This window comes from Poecilia reticulata, chromosome 16 (assembly GCF_904066995.2).
Source record: "Poecilia reticulata chromosome 16, P_reticulata-male-v2, whole genome shotgun sequence".
NCBI lineage: Eukaryota > Metazoa > Chordata > Actinopteri > Cyprinodontiformes > Poeciliidae > Poecilia > Poecilia reticulata.
In genome coordinates, this window is record NC_088845.1 from 31,281,526 (window position 1) to 31,302,521 (window position 20,996).

The 20,996-nt window shown below is 38.8% G+C and overlaps 2 protein-coding genes across 5 annotated transcripts in view; one reads left to right on the forward strand and one right to left on the reverse strand.

Moving 5' to 3' along the window:
• Positions 1–20,996, forward strand: part of ppox (protoporphyrinogen oxidase) — a 171,427-nt gene that overhangs the window by 10,570 nt on the left and 139,861 nt on the right. The window lies entirely within an intron of this gene.
• On the reverse strand, positions 711–20,574 carry sacm1lb (SAC1 like phosphatidylinositide phosphatase b). 3 transcript variants are annotated; one of them, XM_008432832.3, is made up of 21 exons: positions 20,439–20,574; positions 19,884–19,981; positions 17,986–18,060; positions 17,752–17,879; positions 16,038–16,187; positions 12,729–12,788; positions 12,084–12,117; positions 11,092–11,193; positions 10,484–10,569; positions 9,932–10,018; positions 9,771–9,839; positions 9,624–9,668; positions 9,081–9,160; positions 8,849–8,947; positions 8,617–8,755; positions 6,091–6,160; positions 5,372–5,444; positions 4,751–4,844; positions 1,844–1,936; positions 1,712–1,769; positions 711–1,376 (listed from the first exon to the last, which is right to left on the reverse strand). In XM_008432832.3, exons 1-21 carry the CDS (start codon positions 20,465–20,467, stop codon positions 1,240–1,242), a joined length of 1,806 nt encoding a protein of 601 aa, XP_008431054.2. In that variant the 5' UTR covers positions 20,468–20,574; the 3' UTR covers positions 711–1,239. The 3 variants fall into 3 exon arrangements, with proteins under 3 accessions (XP_008431054.2, XP_008431055.2, XP_008431056.2); XM_008432833.3 differs by lacking the exon at positions 9,624–9,668; XM_008432834.3 differs by lacking the exons at positions 711–1,376; positions 1,712–1,769 and having other exon boundaries at positions 1,844–1,965.

The window sequence follows — 20,996 nt, forward strand, 5'->3', positions numbered from 1 at the left end:
TCATGTGAAAAGGGTCTATTCTGTAGCTTTCGGTGTTCTTCTAAATCTGCTCCTTAGTCGCATCTTTTCGGTGTTGCTACTGCCTCTAGTGGCGTGGGGGTGGTAACACAATATAATTACATTACTAAATCAGAATACCGCAAAGTCTTTAATTTTTTCATTCTCTTAAGAATGTAGAGCTAATAAAATGATCTAAAGACCTTAAAGTGGTTCCAGTTTCTCTCGATGGCCAACCTGTTGAAACTGTGGCACATTTTAAATACCTTGGGTCGTTCCTGGACAGTCAGCTCAGCTGTGCTGAAAACACTGACTATATTTTGAAGAACTGATCTCAGAGACTACCTTTTAAAAAGACTTAGTGATGTTGGGGTGACCCAACTAGACTAGTTGGGTCACTCCCATGTCTTGAGTTTGGGGGGGGAAAAAATAATATTTTATTTATCACTACAGAAGGGTTCAGTGAATGCGCATATGAAACTGGTGGGTTTCGGTACCTCAAAAAAGGTTAAGAACCACAGTTCTAGATGCTTTGCATCCAGAAGTGGGAAAACCTGCAAAATCGACAGTGTATTAAATACTTGTTCTCCCCACTCTATGCGGTACTGCTTAGTCATAATGACCCATCCACAGTCACACAGACTGGTAGCCAATTTCAGGTTGTCTTGCTCAATAGACACGTGGACAAGAACTGAGAAATGGAACCAACAGCCTTCTTATTGACAGATGTTTGCTTTACTGACAGGCATCAAGTCATCCATAAATTGGTGCTGTACAATACTCACTTTGAAACAGGCCAGGGCAAAAAACTCACAAAGCTGCTGAACAGCAAAATCTAATCTATGCTTTGACAAATGCAAATATAAAACATGTACATTCTGAAGAGTCATTCATTTACAACAATGTTGTCTTCTCAGTTATCAGATATTAATGTACTCAAAAGGATAATGAAAAAAGGGACTTTACATGAGTGCTCAGCATTCTCCTAACAGCTGATGCTACTAGGACACCAGTGAACACACAGTCCTGTCCACTACAACGGGTTACGTGTGGACAGCAGCAGAACCCCTGCAGAATCTCCCAGTACCAGTTGTTTCACACTGGGCTGGTCGTGGTAGCCATCATCCTTGCCTGCTCTGGTTGTGTTTAGTACAGGCTCCAGGCCTGCAGATGGCGATGGTGGGGGGGAAGTGATGACATGTTAAGGTCGCCAGGGCCCAGCTGCTTTCCACACGCACACATTCAGTCCAACTTCTCCTTCTGAACCAGCTTGGGAGCGTCCACAAAGTCCCGTCCATTAAACAGGATCAAGCCACCTGTCAGAATGCTGGATGTTCCCCAGAACAAAACATAGGCCAAAGTCTCAGTCCACGTGTCACCTGAAACACACAAGTCAGTAAGTTCTGCACCTTCCGTATACCTACTGAAGACTCTACACATTTATATGAGATACAACTTCAATAAGCCATTTAAACTCGTATGATTTGGTTTTGATGACCTTCAGCTTTGAAATACTTGATCACATCATGGACCCTGCCTATAACTGACAGAGTTCATTTATATAGCTCATTTTCAGCAGCAAGGCAGTTCAAAGTGCTTGAGTAGACCCTCTGCCCTACAGCTCCCCTGCCCTAGGGGCTGGGTGATGTCAAAAGTTCTCCATGCCATTAAAAATCAATTACTGCTAGTCTTAGTTCACCAAAATGTTTCTTACCAGCCATTAACAGACAGATGATGCACATAGAGAAAGCTACAACCATGACAATAGGCAGCTGGAAAAGAAACAGACAAGAATCCCAATTAGTACAACAACACAACTCTGTTTGTATCCTTGATGTTTCCTTACAGTTAAAAACTTCCAGTCTTTGGGGTCTTGCAGTGGAGTGATCCAGTCTGCTTCATCCACAGCATAGTTCCCCAGGAACAAGTCAATGGAGTCCTGGTTTAAAACACAAACAGAGGTGGCTTCTACCCTGAGATGATTTAGGACAGTGTTTCTCCACCCTGGTCCTCACCGCCCCCTGTCCTGAATGTTTTAGGTGTTTCCCTTCTGCCACACTTGAATTGTATCTCTGGGTGATTAACAGGCTTCTGCAGTTCTTGATGGTTATGCAATCATTTGAATCAGCTGTTCTGGAATAGAGGCTCATCTAAAACATGCAGAGCAGGGGGGCAGTGAGGACCAGGGCTGAGAAACACTGATTTAGGATGTCCAAGTCAGCCTGACTTTACATGACAAACTGTGGCCAGGAAAGCAATTCTTTATTTAGAGTCATACTAGGGTTTTATTCTCCTTTATCTAAACTTTTTATATATTTTCAAATTGGAGAAAATACTAAAAGCCAGTGTAACCATGGTACAAGCAGAAATGTAATGAACTAAAGGGGAAAAAAATAAGCAAGGAGAAAAATAATCATAAAATAAATATTTTGATGCCCCTTCAACATAGCTGAAAAGGTATTATTTCCAGTTGAATGGAAGCTGGATGTCAACAAGTAGATGAGTGGGCAGAGCCCAGCAGGAGCTGCCCCAAGACATTAAGGCTCATGTTCACCCTCTCCGTTGGGATAATTCCAAACACTTCTTTGTACCAATGAATTACTGCAGGAGGCTGTCAAGAATATTCAGTTTTGCAGAATACATTTCTGACTTAATAGTTTATAAATCAGCTAAAGTTTCTTACCCTTTATGCCTTTATCTGGAGAGGCCGTCTCTTTACTCATTTCTAGAGTTTGGATATACAAGGAATTCTCAAAAACAATGAATATATTTTCCAGTGTTTATCTCTCATTTGGCCCACGATGGTGCTACAAGGCTTATTCTACCTATCCATAAGATTGGCAGATTCATCCATCCTATGTGTGATTTCATTAGTTTTAATACTTTGGTCAGGTTATGGCTCAGCAAGTACCCAGCATTAGGCTTTATGTCAAACCCAAATATGCAAATTGTGAGTCACACCAGCAGAAAAAGAGAAGGGTGGATAGAAGTAGGTGTTTCATTATCAAAGTCCTGATCATGTTAAATTCAAATCATTTAGACCAGGGGTCCCCAAACTTTTATCTGTGAGGGCCACATAATTTTTCCCTTCTCTGCTGGGGGCCGGAGTCAGTTTGTAACAGAAAAAGTGTGACGATTGCAGGAGTGCTTAAATATAAAAATGTATTGTTTTCCAGAAAGCACAATTAAATAGCATTCTCTGGGTTCTTCACAGAGAAAAATCCAGAAAATAACACTATTTATGAAATAAATACTATTTTCCAGACTATAAACCGCACCGGACTATAAACTGCAACCCCAAATTATTATTGTTTTAAACCACTAAACCACAATTTTGTAACATTTTTTTTTTTTTTACAAAAAATAAGCCTCAGATATCTCTGCCGCTCCAGGTTTTCCACAACGATGCAGCAGCAGCAGAGGGGGGCGGACACCCAAAATTTGAGTCATAACAGGTCAATTGAATATCACATTTATTAGGGTTGAAAAAGAAAAAGGTGCCAAGTTTAGATTTGACTGAACTGATTACGGTAGTTTCCGAACGGTAACTGTAACAGTAAAAGTGCTGATCCTTCGTGTTGCTACTAGCATGTGCTAAAAGAAAATGGACGCTTTCTTCTGCTTCTTCTTCTTCTGCTTGTTCTTCTTAGATTTCAACAGCAGCTTGCATCCATTATTGTTGCACTACTGCCATCTACTGGATCCTAATATCTATACCTCAAATTCTCATAATGATCCCAGTATTATCTTTTTAAAAAACAAAAAATCTTCTTTTCCCCTCAATGCTATTTAACTGATCAACAACATTCTCAAATTTCAATTCCCTATTAAAACCTAAATCCGTTTTAATGGGCGTTTTCTTCTTTTATTTCCAATTTTGATTTCCAATGATTCACTTCCTGCTAAAGAGCCCCCTGGTGGTTGAAGAAAAATTCACATATAATAAGACACAAGGTTCAAAGCTTAGGAAAAAAGTAGCGGTTTATAGTCCTGAAAATACGGTATATGAAAAAAAATCTGAATGCTCTCTGGTATTGTTCAGGGGGCCGGACCAAATGTGGAGGCAGGCCGGATCCGGCCCGCAGGCCGTAGTTTGGGGACCCCTGCTTTAGACAATTGTACAATTCACACATCTGCAACACAGCAGTGTCTCCAGTTGAGTCACTGCTTTGATGAGGCTTTAACACACAAATCCTAATCCTTCAATATAACGCGGTTCAGTCTCGCTGCTTCCTTTTTTTGTGCAGTTTTTTTTCACAGTGCATCGTGTTCTGCGTCCTGATTGGCTAAACAGTCTCTGCGGTTCTTCTCTACCTGTGTGCCAATAACATTAGGGTATATAAATATAATACAGATTGGCCATTCAGGAGATGGAAACTGAAACTTTGAATGCCAGCTGGAAAAAAACTGTGGCCAGAGGCAGCAAAACCCGACCGGAGGCTTGATGAGATCCATCGCTCTGCCGTAGATATAGCTGTGAATCTGGCGGGGCGGGTTGGAGGAGACGCTTTAATGACATGACTCCGGATCACATTAAGGCCCGATTGATGCACACGCACATCCGCTGACCTGAAAACAGGTTTTGTTCTCTGGTTTCAATGTAGAGTATTTAATTCTGCTGTATAATAATTGTAAAAAATAAAGGTAACTACTTCACGGATTTCACTTATCGCGGGTTATTTTCAAAACACATCCCCTAAGAAAAACGAGGGATCACTGTATTGCCTTCAAGCAGAGGACTGACTAAACTCACCTGCCTGTAGCCATCTGAAAAGTTGTTCTTGTAATATCTGATTGCAGAGTTCCAGCCATCCATCACAGCACCCCACACAGTCCTCTTCCCCGTCCTGAAACACACAGAACACCACTGAAACATTTTTATGAAACAGTATCAACATCAAATAAATCTTATAAAGCTATTTGCAGATATTCTTTGAGTCATAAGAGTGGTGACGTATGGAGCCTCTGAGAGTAGTTAGTTATACCAGGTCTGCTGGTGATTGTCCACCATCAATAGTCAGCAGACAGAATGCTGGAAGTCACTGACTAGAATTTTTTTAAACTACAGTACTTTGAATAATTAACTGAGCATACTGTACTGCTTGATAACTAGGATAAACTGGAATGTATGCGTGACTAAATTAAAATGATTTTTTTGTAGAGTGCTTTGAATTGACACTTGTGAAATGGCGCTGAATGAACTGAATTGAACGTGAATATGAATAGGCAAAGAGGCAAACTGATCCTTGGTCAAAAGTTCACATAAAGGTAGTGTAGTTAGTTTAGTCATTAAAACTGACCTAGTTTTACCTGAGACTTGTACAGAGAAGAATGAAGACAGATCAGCTGGCTGTTAGATGGTGAAAACACTGACCTGGTGAAGTCTGTTTTTAAGGCACCAGTTCCAGCATACTGCTTGGCACATGCATCAGCATTGTCTGCCCACGCTGCAAAGAAATACAATAAATTAAGAACATAAAGTGATAAACATTAATGTTATTAAGGCCTCCATTTTAACTATGAAGTTTTATTAGATGTCAAATTTAAAGTCTAGACAAGAGTACAGAGGCCAAGGAGTCAGAGGGACGTGAACACGTTGAGGTCCCTGTTCACCTCACTGATCATTGAAACCAGAACTGAACAATATGTAACATTTGTCATCATAATATTAATATGTGAAGATTTGCAATCTCATTTGACTACTTAGTTGTAGGGTAGTGATATGTAGGGAATATTAATTCCCTACCAGGGGTTTGAAAGCCACACATTCAAACCTGTAATGATAATTGATATAGCTATATTGAGCATTTGCATTGCAATGTCAGGGTTTTCTATGATTGTGCAGAGATGCTTGAAAGCTACCAGATTGTTCAACTGGAAGAGTTGGTGCTGTGTAACAGGCAGACAAACAGTGTGGTGCCAGACACTGAGGGGCCCCTCAGATATCCTGTAAACTACATTCCTTGGATGTTTGGAACTGTACCAGCAACACAAAAGGCTTAACTGTCACTATTAAGAGATGATGTTGTTATAATAATGCTTGAATGGAACTGAGAGTATAGTTAACCTACTTTTATGTGGGGAAATGCTCACCATTCTTATAAATCTTCTCAAAATCAGTCTGGTCTTCGATCTTCTGTCCCAGGTGGAGAAGTCCCATTTTCTGCAAAGACACACCCATAAATATCACCAGCTGGTAGAACCAAGAACACACACTAAAAGTTAAAATTTATGGTTCAAACATTTCTTGTGTTTCCAGGACTTTTCTGTGAAACTAACTATTCCTTTATTCAGTCTCTGTAGTTCTGTAGGCTGATAATGATGACTCATTGTTTTACTTACTGCTGATTATTTACTCTACCAAACTCCTTTAGGCTGGTCATCACCTAGTTTTGTTTACATTTTTTCTATTCAGGACATTTAAAGTTGAACATTGCTTTATGTCTGTGACTGGCAGAATGATTATCACTTCAATAATATTAGAAGCATGTTTGTTGATGGTCAAACCAAACAGTACTTGACCAGCAATGCTGTAGTTTTACAGACCTCCTTCAGCATATGAACATTTTAGGAGAAACACATGCACTGAATTCCACGACTGAACTTAAACCTTTCATTAAGGGTATAAACTGAGAAACAAGTAGAAGTTTCAAAACTCATCAACCAAAGAAGCACATGAAAGTACATGCAACAGCAACATTAGCTTGTGAACAACAGTGAAAAAGGAGCAATACAGCCAATAATTAAGACAGGGGGTAAAAATTGGGGTTTGTTGTTGTTTCTTGTTTATGACTTAAAACCTACAACCACTACCAGCAATAAGTAGGAGGACAGAGAGTGGAGACATTTTCAGAAACAACTCTTAACAAGAAATTAGCTTCAGAGAAAACAGCTGAACCAGAGAAGTAAATACCAGTCAAACTCCAGCACAGGTGAGGTAAAAAAAAGTCAGAGGCCATAGTGTTGGTCACTTATTTAAAAAATTAACAGCATTAAAATAAATGTAAACTGTGACAGCCCCACTAAAAAAATATTATAGTTGTGATGCAACCTCTCTAAGACATACTCCTCTCCTAGCAGTGCTAGGACAGGACATAGATCATCAGTGTTTCTCAGCCCTGGTCCTCACTGCCCCCCTGCTCTGCATGTTTTAGATGAGCCTCTATTCCAGAACAGCTGATTCAAATGATTGCATGACCATCAAGAACTGCAGAAGCCTGTTAATCACCCAGCCCAGCTCAAATGGAGCACCAGGACCCACTGGAGTATCCAGGCCATATTCCACGCACCTTACACAGCACATAGAAACCAAAAGGTGCCTCACTGGAGCACAGCGCAAGCACCATACACCATCTAACAGCCAGCTGATCTGTCTGCTGTTGCTCAAGATGGTTCTTGATCTCGAGTGAGAGTGCACTACCTATGAGGAAGCAATATGGGTCGGAACCAATCATGGTGGGCCCACGTACCTCGAGAGTGAAAATTCTCAAACCAGAGATACAATTCAGGTGTGGCAGAAGGGAAACACCTAAATCATGCAGGACAGGGGGGAGGTGAGGACCAGGGTTGAGAAACACTGGTATAGAACAAAAACAGACTATGCCCAAATAATCTAGTCCAAGTCATTTTTATTTCCATCACCTCAAAACAAAGGTATTGTTTTCAAACTCAGAATAGCAGCTGCTGAAACTTAACATCCACCATCATTGTTCAGCATGCTGTGAGGAAGAACATGGACACTGAACAAATAAGCAGCTGTCATCATCATTTGATATGCTTTGATATGTTGAGTACTTTATGTATCATCCACAATTAGTTTGACTTTATGTTTACTTTTGGATGGTGTTCACCATGCTTGTTCTATTGCCAGTTTGCAAACTGACTGAAATATGAAACCCCATTTTAGGCTAGTTTGTATCCTAAACTGGATACATTTTGTGTTAGCAGCGTGTATCTGCCCTGATAGCTTCATTTTTTACAAGAATCAAAAGAAAAAAGATTCATACGTGTATTTAATGTTTATAACACAATAAATACACTACTTTTTTCTGTTAAAATAAACTGATATCTCAGTATTAGTGTCTGATATTAAAATAATAAAAGGCTACTTAGAAACAAGACCGCTCGCCCCCTCAAGAAGATCACGACATATAGCAACTGTAGGTCCTCATAGTTAATATCACTGATTTTATCAGCCTTTTTAGTAACACTGTCTGCTGGTGGGAGCATGTGTGACATGCACATGCTCCCACCAGCAGACAGAGCTTACAGAAAGAGTTTCAAAAACCTACAAATTAGACAAAAATATCAGCATTTTTCCATGCCACGGTCTTAGCATGACGCTCAGGAGGAACGATGATACTTTCTGTCCTGCAAGTATCATCACGAGTAACCATTATTTTTGTTATTAAAAGGAAGTAGGGGTGTACCGATTGCAGTTTTCTGGCCAATCAACAATATTTAAAAAGCTTGACTGATTTTGGCCTACAACAATTTGTTTCTGTACCAAATATGGCAACTTTTTTAAGACTACAAGTTCTAGAATGTTTTAACTATTTTTACTGTAAAACATTAATTTCCTTAAATTTTTGTGTTGACATAGTGCATGTGAGGAGATACCTGCAGCTGTGACTGTAGGGCGCATCGGGCTAGCAGACTCTGGATGACATTGGTACGGTCCAGACAGTCCATGCAGTTGCTCCGAAATGTACCCTCTTGGTTCATCAGTACCTTCCCTTCAGCGTCCACAAGGAAATATCTGAAACCATATGTAGTGCACACCATGATGTTTGATGAACAGCAACCCCTTATCTACTTAATGGATAAGCCTAAAGCCAAAAAAACCACTGACCCAAATTCATCCTGTATTTCAGAAACACTGTCCAGTAAGATCTGAAGGCGATGCCACCTCATCCGACTACATTCCTTGTGAAAGTCAAATGCTATGTACCTGCAGAGAAACAATCTGTTAGACAAAAACTCAAACAAAATTCTTTAAGAAGCACAAACACCAACACATTATAAATGTACAGGCAGAGCTGAATCATGTGAAGACTAAGGGGTAAACTTGGAAGTGATCTTACTTGATCATACCATTACCCGAGCTGGTTACCATCTTGTCAAATGCTAGCTCCAAAGGCTTTTCAGAACCTTTTTGATTGATCTGTGGAAGAATAATCAAATTTGTGATTAAAACAGCCCGTTCCTAATTCAGTCAATATGTACCTTGTCTCAGTAGAATCGCCCCTAACATGGTGGAGAAATTTGAGTATCCCAGGTGGAGTCTCCCATCCCAGATTAGCCTCAAAGGAGGGGTTAGACAAGACCGATTCAAACATTATGATAGGAGTTGGACAGCATAAAACTTCAAGGAAGTTTGGGGACAATGTGGTGCGGTGGGGGTTCACTGCATAGTACCTTGGATTCATCAAGCCTTGGTTCCTTGGGCTGAGTCCATTTGGAAAACAAACTATGACAAACTGGGAGGAGGAATGCCTAGTTCAGGTGCTTTGGGAGTCAAGTGGCAAGTGAGGATGGAGACACAGGTATCCAAGACATTCTGTCTCTAGGGACATGGAATGCTACCTCACTAGCCACTGGCACCAGGTAGTTATAGTTAAACTTACCTCCACACAGAACCGGGACACTGGAACTTTGCTCCTGGAGAGGGGCTGGAAATTTATTTACCCCAGTGAAATCACTATCTAGCTGTCTGTAAACTTTACAATTTATAGGACAGAATTATAACTTATAATAAAACCATGTTTGCTCACCAAGTTCAAAATGACTTGTTTTCCATACAGAACAACCTGGGAATCAAAGTGCCTCTGGAATCCATCTAACTACAACAAAAATCAAAGAGAAAAAGTACATAAGACATTAAAAGTAAAAAAAAAAATGTAATGATTTATGTAAAATAAGAATGAAAACTGACATGGTTAACCACTTTGCTGATCTGTGGCTTTGGCTTGTACTTCAGATTGGGCCTCTGAGACCAATAGAAAGGGATAGAGCCTCTGGTCTAGGAAAAACAAAACATACTGCATAAGGACAAAATTAATGTGCTTACACACATTCGCTCTTCCATCTGAACAAATTAACTGGGTTTAAAGTTTAAAAAGCTTGCACTGGTTTTGCAATCCATTTTTAAATATGATAGCAAAGATGCACTTCAAAGGTTTGTATGTCTCAATGAATGTGGAAAATGGGAAATGCAGACTGAACAGTGGTGGAAAAAAAACTACGATCAAGAAACAGAAAATAAAGGCAAACATTAGCAGTCAATCAATTTAATTTGTTCGGTCATTAACAGACCTAGTATCTCAATTTTTTTTTAAAAAGCAGCCAAATCAGCACTGTGAAGATCTAAACATTAATGCTGTCCCTTTACAAAGCCCTGACATAAAACAAAGAACACTAAAAGCCATTATTGATTGGTTGACTTTCCCACTGCTGAATGACTTGGAATCTCAGCTGTTTGACTCACCTGCACAAATGAAGCCTTGTAATTGTTGTATTGCACAATTTGCTCAGTTTCCACAAAGTTAGCAGCATGGCCTTCTGAATCAATGCCTGTGTTAAATTAACAACCAAAAAGACATTTATCTTGATGTCTGCAAAAAGCTGGTATGCTGTGGTAAGAAGCATGCAAATGATGTAATTACCATTACATGCTAGAAAAACAGAAACTTATTTAGAAACTAGAAGAAAGTTCATTTTTGCCTAAATGATCAAAATAGCATACATGAAAATATAAACTTTTGCACTGGTTTTATTGTCATTTACTACAAAATCCTAGTCATTCACTAATGTGAACATTGTACCATAACATATTTAGAACATAATTATCAACATGCAGATAACGCAATGCAATTTATAACAAAACAAAAACAAGCAACTTTAAAAGTGTCAAAGCTTTACACAGTAAACGGTTGATTAAAAACTGCAACCCCATATTTCTGGGTACCAACCCCAGTTTTGCTCATCACATCACAAATGACAAAAAAGTATCAGATATTTGTCTCCAGAGATCCCGCAGGGGTCACAGAGCAACAGGAGACATTAGCCAAGTGAAAGGCAGCTTACAGCAGTTACCTCGGACATAGTAGCGGACGCCAGCTCTGAAACAGCTTCTTCTGGAGATGATAATCCACTCAAACACCTTTCCATTGATGGAGCTCGAGTTAATGGTAATGACTGGGAAGGAAATATGTTAAGAAACCAACAATACTTGTACATGGAAACAAAAGGACTCAATGTGACACATAACAACAACCAAGAAACAATACAGAAACATACCTCAGACGAGATTCAAGCGGGGATTTGTTTTTTGCTGGGTTCATTATAAAATAAGATAGACTTCAGTTAATGCATTGCTGTTTGTATTTAACCTTTTGATAAGCACTTTAGAGTGTTAGTATGAAGCAACAGTCAGACATGCTTCAACTTGCCTGTGGCTTTGCTGATGGTAATCCTAAATTTCCCCACTGAGATTAAAGGTTGTTTGCATTCTAATCAAGGCACCAATTAATGATTCTGACTTCTAAGGTTAATTTTCAAATGAAACCAGAATATTTCCAATAAATATTTTAAGTTACTTTTAGTATGCCAACATGTCTACTGTTATTTTCCACTTTGGTTGAAATCATTTAAATGCTTAAAAAATTTGTTTTGTAAATTGTTGCTTTGAAATATCAAATGTATTAATGATAAGGTACATCTTAAATGTTTGGCTCAAACAAACATGGCAAAAGTTACTCTTGTTCAACTTCCAAAATCAGACATCAGTTTATTTGTTCCCGATCTGTGTGGACATTCTGCTCCACCACCAGAATGGAGTGATTATATCAATGTTGGCCTTGTGATTGATTGGTAATAATCCAGTCTAATGCAGAAAAAGACTACGATTTCATCATTTTGTGATCAATTTATACAATGAAAAAAGGCTGAACGACTTGAGACTCTCTCTGAAGCAGTGTAGTAGAGGAACATGTTTTTATTGAAGTTTATGTTTTCATCATTACACTTTCTAACCTTAGTTTTATTGGAAAGAATAAACCAAGGCAGACAGCCACAGAAAAGGATACAACCATGGACAACAGGATACACAAACCTGTGCAACTGTAAAACAGGTGAGGAAACATTACCACGTGAACAATTCAAACACACACTTCCTCCCCAAACTTTAGCTGGTTCAGCAGCCCAACACAGCAGACAAGACACACAGCTACTATGCTTACATTTGTTAAGTAGGGGTGCACAGATTATCGGCGCCGTTTCCTTAATGTTAGGAGATCAGTAATTGGCCGACGCATGTGAAGTCAATCTTATCCGCAGATCTTCTCTACGTCAGCAAAAGTCTGAAAATCAACCTCTGTCTTCTTCTGCTCTCCTGTGAGAGAGGTTTGACTGACAGACCAACCAGGTCATGTCTGCATGTTTGCAGTAAACAATATTCGTTCTTAAAGGTAAAGGTGGTAAATTATCCGTCCTGAACAACTTTGGAAGCCACTATGTGCTTCATCATCCACTGACATCGATCCATCAGTTTAAGTGGCCTACCACTACATGGCTGAGTTGCTGCTGATCCCAAATACTTCCATTTTCTTATAATACAGTTGACAGTTGACCGTGGAATATTTAGGAGCGAGGAAATTTCATATTGCAGACGTGCTGAAACTTATTTCTGGTGCTGGCAAAAAGCTATTAAACAGGTCACTTGTGTATTCTACCTCTGGCTGTGTCATAAACTCCCGTAGCAGGTGGCCATTCCAAACAAAGCGCTGATCTGCCTGGAACAAACAGAGTTAACATGTAAATGGGGATACAAGAATCACACTGACAGCAGATATGACATTAAAAATTTATGAACTGCAGATTTGCAACAAAAAAAAAAAATCAAGATGAGCACAGGTGACAAAAAATGTAACAAGAGGAAGCAATCAAGTCTTTAAAATTTTTTTTTTCATATTTTCAAAGCACTATTATTATTGTAATTAGAGGTGTGCCGATCAATTGGTCACCGATCATAATCGGCCGATTTTCGTGAAAAAGTGTATGATCAGTGATCACCGATCATTGGCTCTTGTTGCCGATGCCGATCACCTGCATCTCATTTCTCAGCCTGCCTGTGCAGCTGGTCTCCTCTTTCCTTCACTCTGTGCAAACGCGCAGCAACAAATCCTAAGCGATGTGGAACTATAACGCACTGAGTGAATGGGGAAGTTTGATTGTTGCAGCGGAAAATTGAAGCAGGTCAAAATGCATCAACACAACGAATCCAACATGACATAAAAACAATGCCATACTTGACGGAGTTTGGCTACATGGAGGCTCACTGCAGTAAAAAGACATGTGGAGGATCAGATAGCAGGTAAAGCAGCGCACAGCTACAAACACTCACCCAGATTAGCATGACGGTCAGAAAGCTAAACAAATAACCCGCAAAATTATTTAAGTCTTGGAGCTGCGATGTAAGACGCTGGTTCTGCTCTCGCTGTTGAACCGCTGCTACGCTACAGGTAGTAATATTTGACAGACGGAGCGCCGCTTCTGCTCCACCTGGTAGTGACTCTCACACCGAACCTCTGCTTAAAGCTGCAGCATCTAACCTAGCGGTTCTCAATGTGGGCGGTACCGCCCCCCCCAGGGGGCGTTCAGAGGACGGCAGGGGGCGCTGGCGGACATTTTTACAAAAGGGGGGCGCTGGGATGCCTTTGGGGGGCGTTTGGTCGAAGGTAAGCTTTACTCCTTATATGCACAACAATACCAGTTTAGACTTTGAGCAACTTGGTAAAACTGTATTGTGTAACATTAAACCATGTTTAGCTGCAACTGTATCGATGGCAGCTCTTCTTCTATTCAGTGTTTGTAGCTTCATGGCTCCGCATCAGTTCAGCGTTACACCGGCTGATGATGCTGCTGTGATTCACTTTGTCTGGTATTTATGTAGCTACATATGTTTTGGCAGTTCTGTGATCATGTCAAAGCAGCAATTGATTTTAAAAAGTGTTTTATTTCCGTTTGAAAGCTGCCCGCTACCATGGAAGGACAACAGAAAATCGCTCTTATAAACATGTAATTACTAAAATCTCGATACCCTCACTTTGTATCCCTCTGAAAAATGAACACATTTAAATAAAGAAATCCCTCCATGGGTGATACCACGATAGAGAGCGTTCATTTTATAGCGTTAACACGGTGCTGTAAGTGGTCCGGTATGAAACGGGGTGATAGAACAACACAGCACTTTTAAATTTCAATAATCAGAATGCAGAAATTGTTTCCGTTGTATTAAAAGGTTTATGTCATTCTGCCTTTTCCCCATCGATATGTTTCCCGACCGCCCTGCACCTTAGGGAGTTAAAAAAAAACTAACAAAAAAAAAAAAAAAAACTCGGCACACATTGCGCAAAACGCTGAAACAGGAGAAGCAGGACATAAAATGGAGCAACGAACTAGATGTGAATTATGACATAAAAACAGAGAATCCGACGCTGAACAGTGAAAAAATCAACACATGATGTGAAACACATGACGATTAGACGGCGCAGCAGGTGATGAGTGAAGATTACTGATGGTCAATAAATGATCAAATAAATCTAGCAACAGGAAAGAAACTAAAGTGGACATAGCAATAAACCAGGAGAGGATAATGCTAATCAAATGAAACTAAATGGAAATATATGAAGAACAAAATGCAAGAATAAACTAAGAAACTAAAGTAAATACGGAGGAATAAACTGGTATGGCAATACCTTTCGATCAATAATTAATACAGAGACTGTATGGCAAGAATAAACAGACACTATTTCCAGATAAAATGTAAAATAATATTGTTGAAATGTCATGGGTAGGGTCGCAACCACACATTATTCAGGCGGATGCGAAAACATAAATATTAATGATTCAAGAAGATATGTGCAGGAAATAAACAAGAGTTGGTTTCTTGTTCCAGATAAGAACTCAAACTCCACCCTGTCAGGCCTTAGCCTCCTCTTTGCTATAACATCTTGCTACACCAAACTTACAATCTGGAAGAAATTTAGAAAAAAATAACAATGAAATGAGCATCAGTGTATGAATGCGGTGCAAGTACTTTGGAGTACACAGACTTGACGAAAAGCTGTACAAGTACAGGCCAGTTATCATTTATCAGAATTTTCTTTGTAAACCATGTTCTGTCTGACGTCAAGTCAGACTTATCCTATCCAGTCAAAGGTCAGCTAAAATTTCCTTGTTTATGTTTATTTTTTAAATTCCAGAAAAATACAATGTTAGCTGTATTCTTCCGTCACTATTCACAGTAAAATAGGTCCTGGGATAAAAGTAAAAAACTCTGAGGGGAAGAAGTCATTATTCCTAAAGTGGTAAAATATACAATCTAAATTGCAGTTTGCAAATGCAATCTCTGACTGAGATCTTGTTTTTCTGCAGATATGTTCTACAGTGTGATTAAATTAAAAAATGTCAGTGTTTGGCCATAATAACCACTGTTATGTTTGATAACTTCAGAACACAATCACAATGTTAAAATTTGGATGCATGTTACGATTGGCTGTTTTGCTGCAGGAGGGACTGGTGCACTTCACAAAATAAATGGCATCAGAAGGAAAGAACATAATGAAGTAAAACTGAAACACTGGTAGGCTAAAAAAGGTCTACACCGTTTGTGTCCCTAAGACTGGGCGTAAATTCTAGCATGAACAGCTGATGGAAGGAACAAATGGAATGGGGAGTTTTCCTCAACAGTTGCTAAAATAATCTCATCAGATTGTGTTGGATGTGCCATTTGTACTGAAAGTTTTAGAAAACATACCCACTAGGATTATTTTAGCACAACCAACATGCTAACTGAAAAGTTAGAAGTCAATGGCAATGTGAGCATAGTGTCTGAATGTGGGCAGGTGGTGGGGGGTTTATCTGAAAAAGAATCTATTAGTTACAAATGATTCTGAAACATTTTTGTTTGAAATTCCAATGGTTGGTAGCAACAACCGTGTTTGAGAGAAGTGTTATAAAGGCTGCCTGGTGTCTCTTACCCTCTCCAAAAGACTCATGTCTTGAAAATCTGGGCTTGTGTTTGCCAGACGCTGCAGGCTGTGGGTCAGGTCATAGTCTGTTGCAAAGTAGAGGCCATCCGTATGAAGCACACTGCTGATCATGGATACAAAGGTTTTGTTGTCTTGCATCTGCAATAGAAAATTCATAGATATAAATCTCTTTCCAGGTTCTACTTCATTGTTCTGATCACCAAACATTTAGAACTTTCTAGAATTGTGCTGCTTATGGTGGCAGCTCTGTTACATTAGCTCGGATTTGTTCCTTTCTAGACTTTTGTTCATAATATTTTTTGAGAAGTTGCATGTTTGGACAATATTCTCTCTGACTTTGGATGCTGTGTAGCCCTTTTTTTACTCTCAGTTGTTATGATGTATAGCTATGGCAACAATGTACTGTTTCTACAACTGGGAGTAGCTGATTAGCATATGAAAAGCTAACACCAGATCACTAGTGAGAAACTGAGAAGTGACAGCATTTCCTCTGCCCATATCCCCCAGAATGATGTGCGGTTCTAGATGAATATTCTAGATATTGCATATTCTATCAGATGTTTGTAACACTTTATTTTAAGAGGTGTGCAAAAGGCATAAACATGACATAACATCTGTAGTGAACATGAAGAAATCTTCACATATGTTTGTCTCTTGTGTCATTCAGTAAATAATATTTTTAATTCAAAGTTGCATTAAAAGTCCACTAAAAGTGTCAACCTTGCAGTATCTTTTTTTTAACCAAATGACACTTTATGACTCCAGTCAAACATTCACAAAGACTCCTTCGTGTTCATGACATGGTGATATGTTTATGACATGTGTCATGTCAGTCTTATGCACACCCTTCAAATAAAGTGTTACCAGATGTTTTATTTATTGGTACTGATTCACATGTATATCATAATGTGTATAGTTATTGACTTAGTGTCCAGCCTTACTTAAAAGGTTAATATAATCCTAAGGAAAGATGCAATGCCAACCCAGTCTGGTACCTGCTTGATTTTCTACACCAGCTAAAGTTTAACTGATACTTTTATTTAAATCTTAAAACACATCTTAAAATACTTAATTACATATTTTAAGATGTGAAGCTGATACACATTTGAAAGTACAATAAAAATGTTGAACAAAGTTTACTCTACAGACAGCTGAGCAGCTATTTGTGAAGTAATTCATTAAGTGAAAATGTATTACTCTAGTTTGCTGCCATCTAGAGGAACTATTGTGAATAAGAACAAAAACAGAACCCTTCCAACCTTCCCAAGCCTGACTTCTATTCATTTAGACACCGTTAATCTCACTTAAAATCCCACCACAGATTTTCAAAAGCCTTTTTTCCAAGTCAAGTCTCAGTTCTCTAATGACAAAAATAAGCATCGAACCCCAAAACATCCAGTGCACCTCTAACTCAGACCTGCTGATTGTTTGAACATTTGATAATCATCTTTATTCATTTATTTTATTCAGTTTCAAAAACTGCAAAAGGCTACATGATTATTAATGAAAATGTGAAGATACCTTTCAACATGTATAAATGTCACTAAAACAGGATTTCATATCCTTCTGAAGCAAGTCAGCTTGTCACACAGACCTGCTGTCTCTTTTTGATCTCTAAGTAGCAGTTTGGACATAATGTGCGGTTTGGGATGCTGCTTCTGCTTGTTGTCCTTCTGCTATAGTGGGCCATGAGAGAACCAACCTGGTCATCGTTCAAGTGTAGTACTGTCTTTTTGTAAGAAATGATGTCAAAGTTCAGAGCTTTCCACACAGCATGGCCCAGTAAGTCTCCCACCTTCATCTTCTTTGTGATCACTATGAGGTACATGCCTAGATTTATGAAGAAACCAGATCATGGAGGAGATGAAAGCACACCAATGAGAGTTCAGACAGTTTGAAATACTCCAGAAATATAATCTCACCATGCTGAACATACCTGCTGGCAATCGAATAGTTCCCATAACTCCACATATTGTCATGGTTTCAGCTGACACAGGAACATCGCTTCTCACTGAGGTCCAGAAATGAGACAATGGTTAGTGGCCATGTGTTCTAAAGTAAAGAACTTCTATCTCACTATGAATTAAGTAGGAAAAGTAGGAAAGCTTTAAAGCTCAATATTTACAAGAGCTATAAATAAATAATGGACAGCTCTGTCATAGATCTGTCAGTCTTACTGGCAATCCAACATTGGCCATGTGATGCTTCCACTCATCTGGACACACTTCACCTTATGGCTCAGTGTCTTGCAAAACGACACTTTGACATGTTGGGCACAATCAAATTAACCACCAACTGTGGAACGTGTGCTTCACCACAGGGAAACTGGTTGTCTCACATTGGAACTAGAGATGTAACGATTCCTCAATTATTAAAATTCCTGGAGAAAAATTGATCTGCCTGGAAGTTTCCTTAAATTATGTTTTATTATTTAGTGCACCGTATTCCGGCCGGATCATTATTTGTGTTGTGCAGCGCTTTCACTTCCCCCTATGAGTTGTTGCTAAGTGGTAACAGCATAACGTCAAATTTTCTGGGTTTTTATCGTGTTTTGGGGGACTGATGAGCAATCTTAAACAGAAAAACTGAAGCAGCAAAGTTAGACAAAAACAATCCAAACCTCTGGTACATGCCATTTAGCAACATTTCAGACAAAAAAATTATTGTCAGCCAAAATCAGAGTCAGCAGGTCAGGCTTTTTAAAGAGCGGTAATCAGATTGGCCAGAAAGCTGCAATCGCTGCACCCCTAAAATATGCAACAATATTCTTACTAGGGCTGATCATTACAAAGAAATCACAGGATTTCAATATTGTTGAATATTGTAATGAGAATATCAGTTATAATGAATTCATATACTTCTCACTTTTATTGCAATGCTGTTCAAATGACCCTTGACATTTTGCATCTTTGGCCTTCCCACCATCTCTGCTGCATTTAGACTCCAGCCAATCAAATCAATCAATCAATCAAATTTTATTTATATAGCACATTTCAGCAGCAAGGCATTTCAAGGTGCTTTACATAATTAAAGAAAAAAATTTAAACAGCATGTGACACTGAATAAACAGTAAGAAAGAGAAAGAGATTTTGAAAAAAAAGCTAAAAAAAGATAAAAACATACTTTTGTAGCCAACAGCTTGAAGGCATTACTGCTGAACAAAATGAATTAATGACTCCACAAGTCTAATAGCCATAAAATACGTTTCATCCCAGGCACTTCATTGTGATATTTTTGATTTATGTAAGGACCTAATTATAATACTCCAAACATTAGTTCTTTAGTAAAAATACATAAATAAAATCACGACTTTATCATGTTATCTAGTATTACTTCATTTACAAGTTGATTAAATTATAAAGTACGTCAAATGTAAATATAAATTTTACATTGTCTGTTCGATAACTTTTCTTATAATGGATTAGTTTCTAAAATTAGTAAGAAGACTGACTAAAACTTTTCAAAACCAGTATATTTACTGCATTTTAACTTTGATGCTTTTTGTGCCATGCAGGTAAAGCAGTTATGATTGGAAAGATCTTCTGTTGCACTGCTACCCTACTCTTTTTACACAGGTAAAACAGCATGTATAGATTTGTAATTATGGCTGTTGTTTTGTTTTCCATTTCTTTGTTCCTTATAAAATCAATCTCTTCCATGTGCCCTCCATCCGGATGAGGGCAGACAGTCTTGGAGTCTGGCTCTGAAGGAGATTTCTTGTTTTTTAAAACACATTTTCTCACCACTGGCGTTTGAATGCATCCAGCACAACTACAATTTTAGAAATACATTTAAATAGAAATAATAATGCTTAACAGGAGGGTGATTGCTTACCAGTGAGTGACATCTCAGTAGATACTCTATCAATGACCAGGACATCCACGGAGTCATCATCACTTTGCTCTATGTAGAACTTTTCCGTTGTGGTGTGCCTGGGACAGGAGAACAGATCACATCATCACTATGACACCCGCAAGGCTCATCAAAACCCTCAGCTGGTGCTGTGGACCACACAACTGAGCAAACTGGAAGCCTAACTATAACTGCCCGGTGGAAAGCTGAAAGATAACCGACAGCGAGCTGCTGCTGGGACTAGCAGCGATAGAGACGAAACCCAAGACCGTCAACACCACGCCGCTCCGACCTGAAAGAACCTTCATCAGTCGCTTTAATGTTCTGCACTCACTGGTACTGCTAACTTGAAACAGTCGCGTTCTTCTCTAAATAGGGAAACTTTCTATGGTGTAACATGTTGAGTTAGCTTTGTAAGATACGCAAATCGTATTTACATTTAAAGCGAAAGTGAAGCGTCCACTGTTTGTGTGGTCAAAGCTTCCCATGGGTCTAAAATTGGAATAAACAGAAAATAAAGCCACTACTTATACTTACAGGCGAAAACTACCCGCAGTGCTAGCCATCTTCTCTCTTTAATATAACCTCAGTGACGTGTCGTTGTCTTCTTTTTTTTCGTGGCGGTTGACAAGTAACACGTAGATGTGCATTACCGCCATCTACTGGAATGGAGTGTGGACCTTAATGCTAAATATATTTTACACAAATTTGAAAAAAAAAAAATCTCTATATCCTCTTTATCAATTTCATCTTCTTGAGGTATTTTAGTAAAAAAAATAAAAGATTCAGAAGTGGAAATTTTGTCCAATATATCTTATTTAACTATTGCCTTGTAGTCTATGTACTAATTCCCTCCTCTCAACAGAATATTTGTAACAAACAACAAAACCTGTTTCACCGTCTTTTCTTGAAAACAAAAATCACATTTCCTGTTGGATGTTTTTCCATTTTAAATAAAGTACTATTTAACCCTGTATGATCAAAATGTAATTTGGATATTTATTCCTGTCTATTTCTCCTCATTATAACAACTTTCCTTGGAATGCTAAAAAGCTACCTTCCAGTTCTTTCTTTTTCCCAGGGTTTCTGCCATTT

Excerpts from the sequence above, each read along its gene's own strand:
- sacm1lb (XM_008432832.3), bottom strand. The coding sequence starts at position 20,467 with ATGGCTAGCACTGCGGGTAGTTTTCGCCT. Across the intron at positions 12,789-16,037 it reads ACATGAGTCTTTTGGAGAGG|GCAGATCAGCGCTTTGTTTG; the intron begins GTAAGAGACACC and ends TGTTTGTTCCAG. Across the intron at positions 1,377-1,711 it reads CATCTGTCTGTTAATGGCTG|GTGACACGTGGACTGAGACT; the intron begins GTAAGAAACATT and ends TGTGTGTTTCAG.